This window comes from Lynx rufus, unplaced genomic scaffold (assembly GCF_022079265.1).
Source record: "Lynx rufus isolate CCGP_SWC_20201006 ecotype Redwood Valley unplaced genomic scaffold, mLynRuf1.p SCAF_18, whole genome shotgun sequence".
NCBI lineage: Eukaryota > Metazoa > Chordata > Mammalia > Carnivora > Felidae > Lynx > Lynx rufus.
The window spans coordinates 5,074,775-5,091,945 of record NW_025814832.1 but is presented as its reverse complement, the minus strand read 5'-3'; the positions used below and the strand labels follow the sequence as shown (position 1 = coordinate 5,091,945).

Below are 17,171 nucleotides of genomic sequence, written 5' to 3'. Positions count from 1 at the left end.
TGTGGGAAGTGGCTGGTACCGTACCGCTAACCGCGCCAAGAAACGGCATAACACTCCATTCCTCGGACCCTGAAAAAGTAACTGTGGGTGGGGGCTGGTAAGACCCAGTAAACAGCACAAAACAGATACAAGGCTGAACCAACTCCAATCTTACTTGCTCCGCCCCCAATTATCTTGCAACGTAGGGGGCGTGGCAGTAGGGTGGGCGGGTCCGCGCACGCGCCGCGTCTGGGTGTAGGGGTTCCGGAAATGTGACTGAGAAATGAGATGGAGAAGTACGAGCGGATCCGAGTGGTGGGGAGAGGTGCTTTCGGGTGAGCCAGGGATCTGGGGAAGGAAACTGGTCGGGGAGAGGGAAAGTAAGTCCCAACTCTGTCCGCGAATTCTCTGCCTGGTTAGCCCCGCCCCGAGGCGTGAGCGCACACTTGGAAAGCCCCGCCCAGACTTCCGGTCTCAGTCCCTGCTGGGAGACTCCGCCTCTAAGGAGGTCACGCCCCCAACAAGCCTGTGCGCCCCCGCAGAGTTCTGTTCTTTGATGCCTGATTCATTCATTCTACGAATACTGAGCGCCAACTCTACCGGTCTGGCTCTTGGCGCCAAGAATACTGTCAAGACCAAAATAGGCGTGGCCTTTTCTCTCTCGAAGCCTACAGACTGTAGGGAAATAATACAATAAACAAGATGTTAAAGCAGTTACTAACAAGCTGCGAGCATAGTATACACCAGGGAGTACTTATTTGGGATCGTCAAGGAAATTTTCCCTGAGAGGTGAAGTTTAAAGCCAAGACTTAAGGAATGAAGACCAGTAATTCGAAGGTGAAGGCAGAGTTTTTCAAACAGAGGAAACCGTCTATGGGAAGGACCTCATGTGAGAAAGAATTCAGAGTATTCAAGGAACCGAGAAAAAGACTGAAGTTGGAATGTAGTGGGCAAGGGAAAGAATGGTATAAAATGGGATTGTCACAGAGGTCAGGGACCAGATTATGGCCTTATGGGCGGAGATAAAGGGGTTGAATTTATTTGAAGTGTAAAGGGAAGAGGTTTAAGCAGAATGGTCTTGATGTGATTTGCATTTTTAAAATGTCACTCGGGCTGCTGTATGGAACTTAGATTTGAGGATGACAAAAGTGAAGGTACCATTTTAAAGACTCGTGCAGTATTTTAGGCAGGAAATAATGACTTGGCCAAGGGTTGTAGCAGAAATCAGAGAGAGAAATGGATGAGTTCACAATATTTTGGAGGTAGAAACAGGATTTGTTGATGTGTTAGTTTGAAATGGAGGAAAGATTTTGGCATGATTTTCAGGGTGTCTGACTTTGTGGTGGTGTCATTTACTGAGATGGAAGAGACTGAGAAAGGAAAGGTTTTGGGGGCAGGAATCAAAAGTTCTATTTTGATTTTTTTGTTAAAATTAAGGATGCATGCAAGCCATTTAGGTAGAGATGCAAGGCAGGTAGTTGAATTTGTTAGTCTGGGGCTCAGAGGAGAGATATATCAAATATAAATTTGATACTTAGATGATCATTCATTCATATCATCCATTCATTCAGCAGATACTTATTGAGTTCCTGTGTGCTAAATATTGGGCTATGCTCTGGGGATATGGTTGCGAAGGAGAACAAGAATCCTGCTTTTTATGGATACTAACCAGAGTTGGAAGAAAATAATAGTGTAAATGGCTTCTACTCATTCAGCATTTTTGATGTGCCAAACGCTGTGCTAAGTGCCTTACATGCATTTTCTCAGCAACCCAGGGAAGTTGATTCTGTTTTTCAGATGATAACATCATATAACGCAAGAGTAGATAAGTAGTAAGAGGAGGAGCCAGGATTTGAACCCAGGCAGTTAACTCCAGGGTGTGTGGGAACGTAGGGAGATCAAGACTAACTTCACTGTGTCTTTGGTGAAACTGAATCCCAAATAAGTTAAATGACTTGCCTAAGGTCTCACACAGAGTTTGTGGTCAATTCTCCCTGTTCCTAAACTCAGTGTTCTGTGCATTTAGTTAGATGATCTCTTAGTCTGGGTTTCCTTTCCCCTCTCTTAAGTACTATCCAGTGACCAGGTCTGCCCTGCCTGATGTGTGGCTGCAGGCTCGGCTGGTACCCACCCCTGTACTCTGTGTCCCCAGGATTGTGCACCTGTGCCTGCGCAAGGCTGACCAGAAGCTGGTGATCATCAAGCAGATCCCAGTGGAGCAGATGACCAAGGAAGAGCGGCAGGCAGCCCAAAATGAGTGCCAGGTCCTCAAGCTACTCAATCACCCCAACGTCATTGAGTACTATGAGAACTTCCTAGAGGACAAGGCCCTCATGATTGCCATGGAATACGCACCAGGTGGGCCAGCCTCCTTGCATTGTCCTGGCTCCAAGGGCCTCTCACCTCTGGGACAGGCAGACACAGATCATCCGGCTTCCCTCCTCAGAATGAGTTTGATGGAGGGTCAGAGGTATAGAGTTCTCATCCCAGTTGTGTGAGGCTAGCAGGCCCTTGCCCTTTCTGGGTTTAGTTTCATAAAAGGAGGGTCCTAGGTATGGGGAGACCTGGATCTGAAGTGGTTCCTTGTGGCTGCAGGTGGCACCCTGGCTGAGTTCATCCAAAAACGCTGTAACTCCCTGCTGGAGGAGGAGACCATCCTGCACTTCTTTGTGCAGATCCTGCTCGCGCTCCATCACGTGCACACCCATCTCATCCTGCACCGGGACCTTAAGACTCAAAACATCCTTCTTGACAAACACCGCATGGTTGTCAAGATCGGGGACTTCGGCATCTCCAAGATCCTTAGCAGCAAGAGCAAGGCCTACACGGTGCCTGGGCGTGGAAGGGAACTCAAGGGTGCTGGAGGTTTTGATGGCCAAGGCCCACTCTGTGTCCCAACTCTCTCCCCACCATAAGACCTTGGCCCCTTAGGCCCTGGCTGGCTGCAGGAAGAAGCACTTGGGCCTGCTTTGGGAAGAAGCTGTCTCCCAGTGGGCCTTGAACAGAGCCTTCCCTCCCCCACCCTCAGGCTATAATAATATCCTCTTCCGCCCTGCAGGTGGTGGGCACTCCGTGCTACATCTCCCCTGAACTGTGTGAGGGCAAGCCTTACAACCAGAAGAGTGACATCTGGGCCCTGGGCTGTGTCCTCTATGAACTGGCCAGTCTCAAGAGGGCTTTCGAAGCTGCGGTGAGTTAGCACCCCCATGGGGACAACTAGGACATCTCTGTCCCTCCTCAGGAAGTCCTCGGCTCCAGCCACCTCTTATTTCTTCTCTTTTGGCTGAGTTATGTTTCCCTCATCAGATCGGTAGGTCAGCCCAGGGCAGGGCTGTGACTTCCCTCTGGCTATGGGTTCCTGAGAGAGGGCTTGGGCCTTTCCACTAAACTGAGGACTCCTGAAAGCAGAGCTCTCCCATCAGATTAGGGACCCTCCTAAGGGCAAAGCTTGAGTTCTCCCAACAACCTAGGGTTCCTGAGGACATAACTGAAGCTAAGCTCCCCTATCAGGAGTTCTTGAGAGCAGGGTTCAGCAACTGTATCACTGGGAGTCCCCCCTTCAGACTGAACGCTCTGAGTGCAGGGCAATGACCACCCCATTAGACCTGGGGCGGGGAGACGCTGCCACCCAAGAGCATGACTCCGGCTGTGACCAACCTCACACTTGATGCTTTCACAGAACCTGCCAGCGCTGGTGCTGAAGATCATGAGTGGCACCTTTGCACCTATCTCTGACCGGTACAGCCCTGAGCTGCGCCAGCTCGTCCTCAGTCTGCTCAGCCTGGAGCCCTCACAGCGGCCACCGCTCAGCCACATCATGGCACAGCCACTCTGCATCCGCGCCCTCCTCAACCTCCACACCGACCTGGGGAGCATCCGCATGAGGAGGCCTGTGCAGGGAGGGAGGGGGACTCTGGGCCCAGGGGAGCACCCAATGGGAGCACAATGAGCCTGGGGCAGAGGGAGCTCCGGGCAAGTCCTCCATTCCTGCCCGGAGTGCCAGGAATGGGCCAGGTCTTGAACCCCCACCCCCACCCCCGACCCACAGGGCAGAGAAGTCCCTGGTCCCAGGGCCACCCATGGCCCCCGGCAGCACAGGGAGCAGGACCACAGGCACCCGCTGTAGGGGTAAGTCGGAGCCCCCGGCCGGTGCCCACGGCCGCCAAGCCATTCCCACTAGTTTAATAGGCCTGATGCACTGTCCCCGCAGGTATACCCCGGGGACCCGCACGGCCGGCCATTCCGCCACCGCTGTCGGCGGTCTACGCGTGGGGCGGTGGGCTCAGCGCCCCGCTGCGCCTGCCGATGCTCAACACAGAGGTGGTCCAGGTGGCAGCTGGGCGCACGCAGAAGGCGGGCGTCACGCGCTCGGGGCGCCTTATCCTCTGGGAGGTGAGCAGGCTGGGGTGGCCCTGGACGGCAAGGGGGGCCCAGGCAAGCAGGGGCCAAGCAAGGGTGCCCGGGGCGCCGCCCACGCCCTCCTGGCCTCCGACAGGCCCCGCCCCTAGGCGCCGGAGGGGGCGCGCTCCTGCCCGGGGCCGTGGAGCAGCCGCAGCCCCAGTTCGTCTCCCGTTTCCTGGAGGGCCAGTCGGGCGTGACTATCAAACATGTGGCCTGCGGGGACCTCTTCACAGCCTGCCTGACCGGTGAGTCCTTCAGGGGACTATGGGAAGGCACCCCCAGAGCACCTTCCCTCATTGCTTTGTCATTTGCAATCTGCACAATTAATACTGCTCTCTGCTCTTTATCTGGCACCAGGTTCTTTACTCACGCACTCCCCTTTACCCTCACAAGCGCCTGGCCGAGTAGTTACAGTATACTGTACTCATTTGAGGGAGGCTCAGAGAGAGAGAGACAGAGAGAGAGAGAGGGAGAGAGACCTGGAAAGCTCAGATCTTAAAAGCTCAAAGAGGAGAGGGGCGCCTCTGTGGCTCAGTTGGTTAAGCGCCCGGCTGTTGATCTGGGCTCAGGTCTTGATCTTACAACTGGGGAGATGGAGCCTTGCATCAGGGCAACAGACCTTGCTGCTGCGCTCAGAGCACAGAGCCTGCTTGGGAGTCTCTCTCCCTGTCTCTCTGCCCCTCCCCAGCTCGCCCTCTCTTTCTCTCAAAAATAAATAAACTTCAAAAAAAAAAAAAAAGTAAATAAAGCTCAGAGACTGTCACTTGTCCCAACACACACATCTGAGAAGAGACACCTCTGCCTATCCTTTTCTACCTCCTGTCCCATTCTTCCAGCTTTTTCTTGCTCCTCCAACCCATGGACTGGCTTATCTGGAAAACCAGCCCAACCTCTCTCTCCCTTCTCGTTCCTCACCACCCCCCCACTCTCCAGACCGAGGTATCATCATGACCTTTGGCAGTGGCAGTAACGGGTGCCTAGGCCATGGCAGCCTCAATGACATCAGCCAGGTGGGTGTTGCACATACCTTGGAGAAGAGGAAGTGGGGAGATGGCATGGAGCCCACATTTGAGAGCTGACACCCAGGTTGGGGGCAGGGGATCCCCAGCAGCTGGGTCCCTCTAGCTCCCAGGCTGCACCTGTCCCAGGCAGTACCAGGGGAAGTACCGAAAGGCCGGCCTTCCCCAGTGGTTGCAGTGGGGGTGGGAGGGCAGTTAAAGAGACAGCCGTGTCTTGTGAGAATTCGCCGCTTCCAACTTCATCCTTACATGGGATGCTGAGGCCAGGCAGCTAGTCTAGGCCCCTTGCCCAGTCTCTCTCACTTCCCCTCCCTCTCTAGCCCACCATTGTGGAGGCGCTGCTGGGCTATGAGATGGTGCAGGTGGCCTGTGGGGCCTCTCACGTGCTGGCCCTGTCCACAGAGCGAGAACTATTTGCGTGGGGCCGCGGAGATGGTGGTAAGCTCTCCACCCCATTCTAGCCTCTTGGCTGCATCTCACAGTACCCTGGCCATGATTTGTTCCCTTCATACCCACCTTCTACCCCATGACTCGTTCTCCGTCTTTTCTCTTCAATTCCACTCATTTATTGACTTACGAAACTTTACTGCACATCTGTGAGCCCCCTGGGCTGGGTGCAGAGACAAGTTGAACAAGAGTCACTTCCTTCAGGGGCTTATGTTGTAACGGGGGAGATTTCTTTCATCAGTCAATACTTCTGGTGGCCCTCTCTGGGTCACACGTCCCGCTGGGCTTTGAAAGTAGAGAAAACCTACGTGGGGTTTCTGTCCTCCTGGCAGACTCATTCTAATGGAAGGGATGACATCTCCCTATGACAAAGGACAGACAGGGGCGCCTGGGTGGCTCAGTCGGTTAAGCGTCCAACTTCAGCTCAGGTCACGATCTCACATTCCGTGAGTTCAAGCCCCGCGTCGGGCTCTGGGCTGATGGCTCAGAGCCTGGAGCCTGTTTCCGATTCTGTGTCTCCCTCTCTCTCTGTCCCTCCCCCATTCATGCTCTGTCTGTCTCTGTCTCAAAAATAAATAAACGTTAAAAAAAAAAAAAAAAAAAGGACAGACAGCGTGAGGGCTCCTCCCAAGGTCCAGAGATGCGAGAACCCAAGGAATGGCATGGGAGTTTCCTGGAGGAGGCAGAGGTGGCATCTGAACGGGGTCTTGAGGAGGAGTAGGATTTTGACCACAGAGGGGCCAAGGATGGGCATTTCAGGCTGAGGGCACAGCCTTCACTCACGCTGTTACCTCTTCTCTGTGACTCCTCATCCTGGCATCACCGACCCTAAAACTCAAACAAGCCCCATCCTGGTTTCTCATTGTAGGCCGGCTAGGACTGGGCACCAGGGAGTCCCACAGCTGTCCCCAGCAGGTATCCATACCCCCAGGACAGGAAGCCCAGCGGGTTGTATGTGGCATTGACTCCTCCATGATCCTCACCGTGCCTGGCCGAGCCCTGGCTTGTGGGAGTAACAGGTAAATAGGTACACCGGGATGACTAGCCTGTCCCCTTCCCCTCCCTGGCTGCTAAGGCAACATGACATGTCGTTGCCACCAACCAAGGGGCAGAACTAGGGGGTGCTGAGAGTGCTGCTGGGTTCAACCCAGGGTGGGATCTGTGCCCTGGTGACCGGCTCTTGCCCAGATTGCTGGGAGCAGGAGAGACTATACAAAGTGTCAGCTGCACTTGGGTTTTGCCTGTACCTTCAGGTTCAACAAACTGGGCCTGGACCACTGCTCCCTGGGGGAGGAGCCTGCCCCCGACCAGCAGGTAGAGGAGGCCCTGAGCTTCACACCACTAGGTTCCGCACCCCTGGACCAGGAGCCCCTGCTGAGTGTGGACCTGGGCACTGCTCATTCAGCTGCCGTCACTGGTGAGTAGGACCTGGGCACAGGAGGCCACGGGTGGACTCTCCTGGCCTCCTTGGAATCTCACTTGAGGCATCCCTTTCCTTCCTTCCCTTTTTCCTCCCCTACAGCCTCTGGTGACTGCTACACTTTTGGCAGCAATCAGCATGGGCAGTTGGGCACCAATGCCCGTCGGGTCAGCCGGGCACCTTGTCAAGTCCGAGGCCTGCAGAACATCAAGACAGCGATGGTGGCCTGTGGGGATGCCTTCACTGTAGCCATTGGGGCAGGTGATTAGTGGGCACTGTGGGGGCGGATAGGGTGTGGGCAGTCCGTGGTTATCACGTTCAGGGTTGCTGAACATCATGATGGGGCCCGTGCAGCAATCTGGGAGGAGAGCTGCTCGCTGAGCCGTGTCCTCCTCCTACTTCCCTGCTTGGGATTCTGTTTGGCAGAAGGCGAAGTGTACTCTTGGGGCAAAGGGGCCCGAGGTCGACTGGGAAGAAGGGATGAGGATGCTGGACTCCCTCGGCCAGTGCAGCTGGATGAGACGCACCCTTACACAGTGACTTCTGTGTCCTGTTGCCATGGAAACACTCTGCTGGCCGTTCGCCGTGAGTTGTTATAACTTTTCCCACTTCATCTACACCAGGGTTAATCCAGCTGGGCCCGGCTCCTGCCCCCATCCCCAGTGGTCACAGCCCAAATCACTAAAAGCCCCCAGATAAATGAAAGCAGAAGTTGCCGGGTAAAACAGCTTCCTACCTGGGGAGGGCAAGGGCGTTTGCGTCTTGGGCCTTGTTGAAGGGCTGCCCCGGTGCTTCCCAGGGCCCAAAGGCCTTCTTTCTCCTCCTACCCCCAGTCCAGTTTAGTTTGAACCTCTGCTTCTGGCCTGTCAGGGTCCAGAGTCCAGGGCCATGTGTGGGAGTGGGAGCGGAGGTGGGTATCCCTTGCTGAGGCACTGCCCTCTGGGTCTCTGCAAGTTTCCATACCTTCCAGCGGTTACGGATGAGCCAATCCCACCCTGAGGCACCTAGATACACCTCTGGACCTGGACCACCCTGCTGTTGCTTCTCCTCTGAACGATCTTGAAATGTGCGGATGCCTGTAGCAAGACTGTCCCCACCAGCCCCTGGCTGGTCATTAACCCGGTAGAAGAACTAGTGAGGCGCCCACTCTCCTTTGGCCCTGGATATGAAAACCTCAACCCACCCTGTTCCCCCAACAACTCTCTTTTCTCTCCCCACCCCTCTTCTCTTAAGTTGGTGTCCCCAGGGACCAGGCTGGCTAGACCTGGAAACCAGACCTAAGTTTGGGAAGCAGGGTGGTCTCCCGACTCTTGGCAGAAAAAAGCTGGAGGTGGCTGTGGCTCCATCCAGATCATGCCCTTTCCCCCAGCCCAGTTAGAAAATAAATCGCTGGTGCCCCCTGCGAGAGCAGCTCTACTTTGGAGCAGGGCAAGCCCAGTCCTGCCTGGACTGGCCATCCTGGCAGCCTAGCTTCTTCATTGCCAGCCCTGCAGGGAGTCTTGCCACCTACCCCCCACTCGGTAACCTGAGGCACGGATTAGCACAACTTCTGAGCTCTTTCGTCCCCTGTCGACTGGAAATGCATCTGCCAAGGGTACCAAAGTGTCTACTGCGGAGCTAATCCCTGCTGAAGGTTGCCTCTCACCCCACACCCCAGCCTTTCCCCCAAAGCAGGTTGGGAGAAAGGGTTGCTGGCTGGGCCAGACCAGTTTTCCAGATGACTGGGAAATAGCGCCAATAAAAACATCAGCTGCCTGCCTAGAATGTGGTCTCTTCAGGGTTGGGGGTGGCGACACCCCAGGGCTGGGCAGGGCCGCGGTCCGGCCTGGGGAGGAATGTAGGCGCAGCCTCAGGCTGGGGCCGAGGTTCCTCTGGCCTAGCGCCCAGCACGGCTTCCCCGCGCCAGCCGAGCTCCCCAGATCTGGTTGCCAAGCTTCGGCTGCCTAGCACCTGCAAGCTGGTGTCCCGGGCCCCTAAGGCGACACGTGGCCCCCGAGACTGAGCTATACACTCGGGAGAAGGAACCATTGTGGCGCGGCCCAGTCCGGCCACCGGGGCCCTCCGCCCCATCCAGCTTCAGGTCCTCCCACCCCTGGGGAGAAGCGGAGCCGCGATCTCCCTTCCGAAGGGGAGAGAGGAGCCCGTACGCGGTTGGAGGGCGCGAGGCTGGTCAGCCGCCCACCCCGCAAGCCGCGCGCCCGCGAGGTGGGTGGGAGCGCGAGTGTCCGGCGCTAGGACCGCGCGGGCGCGGCTCCACCCCCTCTTCCGGCGGGCGGGCTCATGGGCTCGGGGGCTGGGCGCAGGCCGCGGCCGCCAGTCGGCGCCGCCCGGAGCCGGGAGCGCGGCCGGAGCGAGGCGCGGGCTGTGGGGCCGCCGCGTGCCCGGCCCCGCTCGCCCGTGCCTGCCGCCCGCCCGCCCGCCCGCCATGCCCGGCTTCGACTACAAGTTCCTGGAGAAGCCCAAGCGGCGGCTGCTGTGCCCGCTGTGCGGGAAGCCCATGCGCGAGCCTGTGCAGGTTTCTACCTGCGGCCACCGCTTCTGCGACACCTGCCTGCAGGAGTTCCTCAGGTGCGGGCCGGGGGTAGCGGGGAGCGGCCGGTAGCGACGGCGAGGGGGGACGACGCATGGGGAGGGGCCCGGGCCGGAGACATGCCGGGCCTTTGTCTGCGCCGCGGCTCCGTGACCTCAGGGGCGCCCACCGTGACGTCAGGGGGTGGCGGTGACGTCAGACCCCGAGGGAGGACCCCACGCACTAATCCGAAGGGGCCTGGGGCCCACTGGCGCCCGCGCCCGTTCGGAAGAATTCCGTGCCAGCCTGCGGGGTGGAGGTGGGAGAAGACGCCCTTCCTGACCCGTGGCCGGCCCTCCCCCTCACCTGAAAGCCGGAGCGGCCTCATCCTTGAACTTTGAATCCTTACGGGAAGAGGAGGACAAAACCCTCTGTCCCGGGCCGTACCTTAAGCCTCCGGAGTTTCCGCCCATCTAACCTCTTCTGATTCTAACAATTCGAGAACGGCAGCTATTGTTCTCCCATTTCACAGATGATGAAACGAGAGATTCAAAAAAGGCTGCGGCTTGCCCACGGTCACACAGTTACTTAAAGGCTTAACAGGGTTTTAAGTCCGGGCTGCTTTTGGTCCCACAACAGTGGGAGGACTGTGACGGTACAGATCGCCCCTGAAGCAGTGGAACCCCTTGGGTGTCCCTCCTTGCCCCTGGGGATCTTCAATACCGCGGGGCGTCTATAAATCGTTAGGGAGGGGGTCGCACCCTGAGTGTTACTGAACCAGGTGGCCCCTTGGCCCGTGGGGCGTTTGCTGAGTTCTGGGCACCCTGCGGTGTCCTGAATCTAACGCCTTTGCTGGGAAATGCTCACGTCAGGTGTGGGGAGGCAAGACGAGGGAGCCCTCATTCCTGGGGAGGTCGTGCCCCAAGAAGAGGTCGTGCTCCCTTTTCCCCAGGGAAAAGCTAGGTCAGCCACTGCCGCCTGTCTGGAGGTTGTTCGCTGAGGGGTTCTAGGGGCGCAGGCAGGGAGCGCTTCTGGGGCTCCTGCCTTCAGTGCTGCTCCCCTCCCTCTCTCAGCCCTCCGCAGCCCCTAGCTGGCGGAAATCTCAGCAGGCCCTTTGTTTTCAGTTCCCCGCAGCCCCGGCCGGCTCCTGCCCTCACATATGCTCCTGCAAGAGCTGCTGTGCTGCCCCCTCCTCCTTTTCCCTCACCCTCCTCTGTCCTCCCTCCTCCCTTCAGTGTACACACATACTCCCCTACAGACACACAGTCCCATTGTCTTCCGCGGCGCCCTACCCCGGCCCTCTGGTTTCCAGATGAGGCCAGCTGAGCCCCTGCCCCCACTCCCAGCTGACCCACCCCGACTGCCTGGGAGGGGGCTGTCAGCCCGTTTCCCTCCACCTCCTCTGTCCCTCTCCCCAGCTTCTGCCCCTCCCCCTCCCGGAAATCCCCTCTTCCTCTCCCACAGCCCCCTCCCCCCATCCTGTTTTCTCCCCTGGGCCTGGGCCTCCACTGCACCGCCTGGAGCAGTCTTGGCCCCTGCTTTCCCCACCCCCCCCCCCACTGCCTCCTCCCCTAGAGCTTGAGCGATGCTGTTGAGGCCCCCGAAGGAAAGAAGTGGTTGAGCAGGCTCTGTCCCTCACCACCACCCCTTATCCTACAAGCAAGGGTGTCCATAGCCCCCGCAGAACCTTTGTCCTGGCGGGGCCCCAAGCTGCTCCGACTAATCTTCTGCCTGAAGCCTGGGGACTTGCCTTAGTCCCCTCCCTGTCTCCAAAACCACTAAATCAGCACATTCCTGAAGCAGCCCAGCAGACCCCTCCCGCATGGCCCACCCCCCTCTTTCCCCATTCCTGCCGGGGCTATTACTCAGGTTGGTCCAGGAAGGCTGGTTGCCCTGTGGGCACGGGCACACCTCTTCGGTGCCTGGACACGTATTGTTCTTGGTATTGGCGGCATGGCCGGTGGTGGTAGTGGGGGTCAGGGGAGATGGGTGCTAGAAATCCTTTGGGCAGCCGGGGCACGGACTGCCCAGGTCCTACAAAGTTCTGTCGTGGACAGGGCTGCCGTGTGGCTTCCGCTTCTGCCTTGATCTCTGCCTCCCACCTACCTGACTCAGACCTGCCAGGAATGCCGTGCCTGAGGGCCTTCAGCCCTACTGGGTGAGCCCTCGCTCTGCTCAGGCCATGCCAGGTGTGTGTGACTGGTCCTGGCTGGGGTCAGCAAGGGCATGTTGGTAGAAGAAGGCGTGTCAGTGGATTCGTTGGTGCAGGGTCAGAAAGCTTTCAGCGCGTGCCCTGCGGTGACCATAGTCTTGGCTGTGCTTGCTTGGGCGGTTTTTGTCGCCCCAGCCTCTCCTCGGTGTCTGTGGGGTAGTAGAACCTGTGTGAGGCGGGGAGTCAGACCGACGTCCAGCCGCTGCTCCCCCCGCCCCCCGTCTCGGTTCTTTCATCTGCAAAATGGGAACACGCAGCCCCTTGGCAGAGGCAGGTGGTCAGGACTGGATGGGAGTGTGAACAGTGACTTAGAGTGAGCCTCTCCTCCTCCTTGCTTTAGGAGGCACACCCTCACGGGAGGAGGGAAGGGATGGGGTAAAGTGGCCCCAAGCTGATCTTTGTCCTGGGTTCTGGGACGAGATCCCTGCTGGGGGCCGGGCAGCCCTGGCACTTCATCTCAGCACTCACCCCCTGCCGCTGAAAACTTAACAGGGTGGAGGGCAGGTGTCCTGTCCCTCTCCCAGTCCAGCTGCCCTCCTGGGGGGAGGGGTACCAGCTGCCACCTGTTGGCCAAATGCTGTCTGAGGCAGCTGTCTGTCTCCACTGGGCCCACAACCCTCTCCCCAGGACAAGAGCTAGGATCTTCTGGGGTGCTAGGCAAGTGGGTACCTGCAGGCCTCTGGCTGAGGACAGGTCTAGTGAGAGGGAGGCTGCCCTGGTTGAGGGGTGGGACCTGGGTTCTCCTTTCCCATAGCTGGAGCCTGACTCTGTCCCCTCCCCCTTCACAGTGAAGGAGTCTTCAAATGCCCTGAGGACCAACTTCCTTTGGATTATGCCAAGGTGAGTCCACAGTGCCAGGCAGAGGCCCCAGTTACAGGCTTTTGCCCTTGGTGGAGGCTGGAGCTGCCGGCAGCCAGTTGGCTCAGGGCCAGTGTCAACCCGGTCCTGTGGAATCCTGTGCCCCCACAAAGGTGGCCCCTTCCCTCCCACCAGGCCAGTTTGCAAATGAGGCCAGTGTTTGCCCTGGAGGGCAGGCACAATGCCCGGCCTGTGGGGGTGCCAGGGGGTGCACAGAGTGGCTCTGTGCTCGCAAGCAGTGCTCCCCTCCCCTTTGGGTGGCAAGCCAGGCCCCTGGCTGAGGGCCAAGACCCCTCTACCAAGAGGAAGGAAGCAGAGGATGCGGAGGCTGCCCGGAACTGAGCAGGCTGATTGGCTGCTGTTCCAAAAGGAGGGAGTGTCCCGTGCAGGCATGTTGGGGACCCTGGTATCCAGCTTTGGAGCAGACACCACCTGCTCTGCCTTCCATCCCTCGGCACAGAGGGGACTATAGCTCAAGAGAGGCTGTTACCGACTCTTAGGTAGAGCTGGCCCGTCTGGGGGTGGTGGGGGTGGAAACTGGGGACTGTAGCGGGCTCTGACCCTGCCGGGTTCCTCCCCGTCTACCCAGATCTACCCAGACCCAGAGCTGGAGGTGCAGGTGTTGGGGCTGCCTATCCGCTGCATCCACAGTGAGGAGGGCTGCCGCTGGAGTGGGCCGCTGCGCCACCTACAGGTGAGTCTCCGGTGGGAGGGAGGGGGCTCCCCCTTTCTTGGCAGGCACTGACCGTCTCGCTTCCCCACAGAGCCACCTGAACACCTGCAGCTTCAATGTAATCCCCTGCCCCAATCGCTGCCCCACCAAGCTGAGCCGCCGGGACCTGCCTGCACACTTGCAGCACGACTGCCCCAAGCGGCGCCTCAAGTGCGAGTTTTGTGGCTGCGACTTCAGCGGGGAGGCCTTTGAGGTGGGTGGGGCCCGGTGGAGGGCGCAGGGTGAGTGGGGCGCCTGGTGGCCCAGGGATCCCTTCAGTCGGCCTCTCTGGCGTTTCTAGAGCCACGAGGGCGTATGCCCCCAAGAGAGCGTGTACTGCGAGAACAAGTGTGGTGCCCGCATGATGCGGCGCCTGCTGGCCCAGCATGCCTCCTCTGAGTGCCCCAAGCGTACCCAGCCTTGCACCTACTGCGCCAAGGAGTTCGTCTTTGACACCATCCAGGTGAGGCCCTCCCTGAGCCGCGGGCCGTGGGGCAGGTGGCAGGGTGGGGGTGGGGGTCAGCCTATTGACCGCTGTCTCTCCGCCCCTGTGGCCGTAGAGCCACCAGTACCAGTGCCCGAGGTTGCCCGTGCCCTGCCCCAACCAGTGTGGCGTGGGCACGGTGGCTCGGGAGGACCTGCCGGGCCACCTGAAGGAGAGCTGTAGCACCGCCCTGGTGCTGTGTCCGTTCAAAGACTCCGGCTGCAAACACAGGGTGAGATGCCCCTCCTCTTCCCTGTCTGTCCCCTTCTTAGTCCTTGAAGCCTCAGATGTAGACCAGGCCCTCTCTGGTCCCTGCCTTGCTGCTCTGAAGCCTTCGGTCCTTCCTTCTGCTGGCCGGCAGCGGCCTCCCAAGTGTCCTCTACCGTCCCCGGTCAGAGCTGGGTGCCTGCAGCCCCATCGCCGCTCCCCTCTGTCCCCTGTCTCCCCTGGGCATGTCCCTACTGATCACTGTTCTCCCTTCCCCCATGGCCCGGGGCTTTGCCAACAGTGCCCCAAGCTGGCTATGGCCCGGCATGTGGAGGAGAGCGTGAAGCCGCACCTGGCCATGATGTGTGCCCTGGTGAGCCGGCAGCGGCAGGAGCTGCAGGAGCTGCGGCGAGAGCTGGAGGAGCTGTCGGTGGGCAGTGACGGCGTGCTCATCTGGAAGATCGGCAGCTATGGACGGCGGCTTCAGGAGGCCAAGGCTAAGCCCAACCTGGAGTGCTTCAGCCCGGCCTTCTACACACACAAGTATGGCTACAAGTTGCAGGTGTCTGCGTTCCTCAATGGCAATGGCAGCGGTGAGGGCACGCACCTCTCGCTCTACATTCGCGTGCTGCCGGGTGCCTTTGACAATCTCCTCGAGTGGCCGTTTGCCCGCCGCGTCACCTTCTCCCTGCTGGATCAGAGCGACCCCGGGCTGGCTAAGCCACAGCATGTCACTGAGACCTTTCACCCTGACCCAAACTGGAAGAATTTCCAAAAACCGGGCACTTGGCGGGGCTCCCTGGATGAGAGTTCTCTGGGCTTTGGTTACCCCAAGTTCATCTCCCACCAGGATATCCGCAAGCGAAACTACGTGCGGGATGATGCGGTCTTCATCCGTGCCTCTGTTGAATTGCCCCGAAAGATCCTCAGCTGAGTGCAGGCGGGGCTCCAGGAGAAAGGGGGGTGGAGCATGACCTCAGCCAGGAACTGGCTGAACCTGGAGAAGGGGCCGGACCCCCTTTCAGCTGCTTCTGCTGCCCAGGTTCTGTTCCCCCTCTCCTCTTCCTTACCACCCTCAGGTGCCTCCTATTGGTGCTTCAGCCCTGGCCCCTGGGGGGAGCAGGTCTTGGGGTCATCAAGGGCTTGGAAAAAGTGATCCCAGGGCCTGTCTCCTCTCCTGGGCAGGGAAGACATGCCTTGGTGCCGGCCACACTCTACCCAGGACTGAGGCGCCTGCTGGTGCTATGTCCCAAGAGCCATAGTGGGGGGTGGGAGTGGGGATGTGAGGGGTAGTTCAAAGAATCTGTCTTGAGATCTGATTTCTCTTCCCCTTTCCCCAGCTGTGCCCCCTCTGGTTATTTATTTACTTAGTGCCAGGAGGGCACGGCAGGGGAGCCCTGGTTTTTAATAAATCCTGAATTGTATTTATTAACTTGGTTCCAGCCTGACTTATCTGGGATGGTTAGGGCCGCCTAAGGCTGGGCCCAACAGGGAAGGCGCGGGGCCAAGGTCGCCGTGCTGCTTGCCACTCTGCGCTGCTGGATCGCCCTCTGGCGGACGACAGGGAACTGCACTAGGCTTTGTGCGGAAGACAGTTGCCTGCCGCTGCCATCTGGTGGTTAAATGGGGGAGGTGCATTTTACGAGCCTGGAGTCCTTGATCCATACCCCACCAAAGACTACTTACTGCTTCTGCCCCCAGGCAAGTCTTTCTTGGTATGATCATAGCTGTCGTGTAGCAGACACTCCTAAGCACGAATGTACATTATTCGTTTAATACAACAAGCAAACGAAATCGCTTCTATCGCCATACTAAAAGGACGGCTCAGCCGGCTGTAGTGAAGATTTACTGAGACGATGCTTGTTCCCAGCGCAAAACGTGCTTGACAGAATGTTAATCCAACTCCAAAGCCCAGCCCATACCCAGGGACTAGGCTGAGCCGAGGGCCTTTTGAAGGGTATTTGCATTTTCTCATCCATGTTCATTTATTTTTCACACAGCCCTGAGTGCCTGTGATTATCCACATTTGACTGATGAAATAGGAATAGAGGAGTGAACTGATTTCTCAGTGTCTTTCAGCTGGTTTGGGACAGGGCCTGGATTCGGTTTTAAGCTCTAGCAATCCCTAGTAATACAGCTCCCTTCAATAATGGCAGCAGAGTTGGGTTTGGATCCTTGCTGTGCTTGCTTTTTGCCAAGTTGCTTAGTTACATGGGGCACCGTTACTCTCATTGGTAAAATGAAAGTAATCCTGTTTACCTAGACTTGTAAACTTTACGATTAATCAGCATAAAGTCCCTTACTCTTATTGCCTGGCCCTGTGAAGAGGCCCGATGTATGGCAACTATTATCTACTAAGGAGAAGGTTCAAGGGTGGTAGTGTTTGCCTTTTCCACCCTCCCACACACAGGTTGAGGTGGAAAGACCCTTGACATTCAGCCTGGGGAACTACCAGCTTATTAGCCTTCAAAAGGTCAAATTCACTGATCTAGGGGGGAGATGGGGCCCTGGCTGCCGGCTGGGAAAGATGGCCCCTTCTCCAGATAAGCCATCTTTGGCACAGCGATGCCTGGAAGCCCGCAGGGAAACCCACCGGCTACCAGGGGCTCCAGCAAATGCCTTCTCTTCAGCTCCTGCGGCAGGTAATAGGCGACCCGGCCGGCATCTGTCTCCCAAGAGAAGCCGGACATCCTCGGTCAAGCTTGGGCTCCCTCTGCCGGCAGGACCGTGTCACTGCACCACTCCAGGGGCGCACTGACTGGGAAAGCCGGATGGTGCCTCCCAGAGTTGCCCCCACACCCAGGCCTAGACCTCATTCCAGTGCTGTTGCAGACGGTCAGAATCGCTATGTGGAACTATGCAAAACCTGAGGTGCTGGTCTCCCCGCGCATCTGCCCAAAGAGGCCAGGCAGAGCTGGGTTCA

At 58.2% G+C, this 17,171-nt stretch overlaps 2 protein-coding genes across 2 annotated transcripts; both read left to right on the top strand.

Annotated features, from left to right (window-relative positions):
* Nucleotides 1-242: 242 nt before the first annotated feature.
* On the top strand, nt 243-9,030 carry NEK8 (NIMA related kinase 8). The gene is made up of 15 exons (XM_047081056.1): nt 243-314; nt 2,132-2,337; nt 2,575-2,807; nt 3,038-3,169; nt 3,659-3,867; nt 4,028-4,107; nt 4,190-4,371; nt 4,475-4,625; nt 5,314-5,390; nt 5,720-5,837; nt 6,715-6,865; nt 7,100-7,263; nt 7,369-7,527; nt 7,693-7,851; nt 8,237-9,030. The coding sequence occupies exons 1-15, from the start codon at nt 268-270 to the stop codon at nt 8,263-8,265; spliced, it is 2,097 nt and encodes a 698-aa protein (XP_046937012.1). The 5' UTR covers nt 243-267; the 3' UTR covers nt 8,266-9,030.
* Nucleotides 9,031-9,691: 661 nt separating this feature from the next.
* TRAF4 (TNF receptor associated factor 4) lies at nt 9,692-15,691 on the top strand. Its single transcript, XM_047080518.1, has 7 exons — nt 9,692-9,834; nt 12,776-12,827; nt 13,435-13,539; nt 13,610-13,771; nt 13,859-14,020; nt 14,118-14,273; nt 14,550-15,691. The coding sequence occupies exons 1-7, from the start codon at nt 9,692-9,694 to the stop codon at nt 15,180-15,182; spliced, it is 1,413 nt and encodes a 470-aa protein (XP_046936474.1). The 3' UTR covers nt 15,183-15,691.
* The last annotated feature ends 1,480 nt before the right edge of the window (nt 15,692-17,171 follow it).

Bases quoted from the DNA above. Each gene is read 5' to 3' on its own strand.
- TRAF4 (XM_047080518.1), top strand. From the start codon at position 9,692: ATGCCCGGCTTCGACTACAAGTTCCTGGAGAAGCCCAAGCGGCGGCTG. The intron at 9,835-12,775 runs GTGCGGGCCGGG...CCCCCTTCACAG, and splicing joins TGCCTGCAGGAGTTCCTCAG to TGAAGGAGTCTTCAAATGCC. The intron at 13,540-13,609 runs GTGAGTCTCCGG...GCTTCCCCACAG, and splicing joins GGCCGCTGCGCCACCTACAG to AGCCACCTGAACACCTGCAG.
- NEK8 (XM_047081056.1), top strand. From the start codon at position 268: ATGGAGAAGTACGAGCGGATCCGAGTGGTGGGGAGAGGTGCTTTCGG. The intron at 4,108-4,189 runs GTAAGTCGGAGC...CTGTCCCCGCAG, and splicing joins CACAGGCACCCGCTGTAGGG to GTATACCCCGGGGACCCGCA. The intron at 7,528-7,692 runs GTGATTAGTGGG...TCTGTTTGGCAG, and splicing joins CACTGTAGCCATTGGGGCAG to AAGGCGAAGTGTACTCTTGG.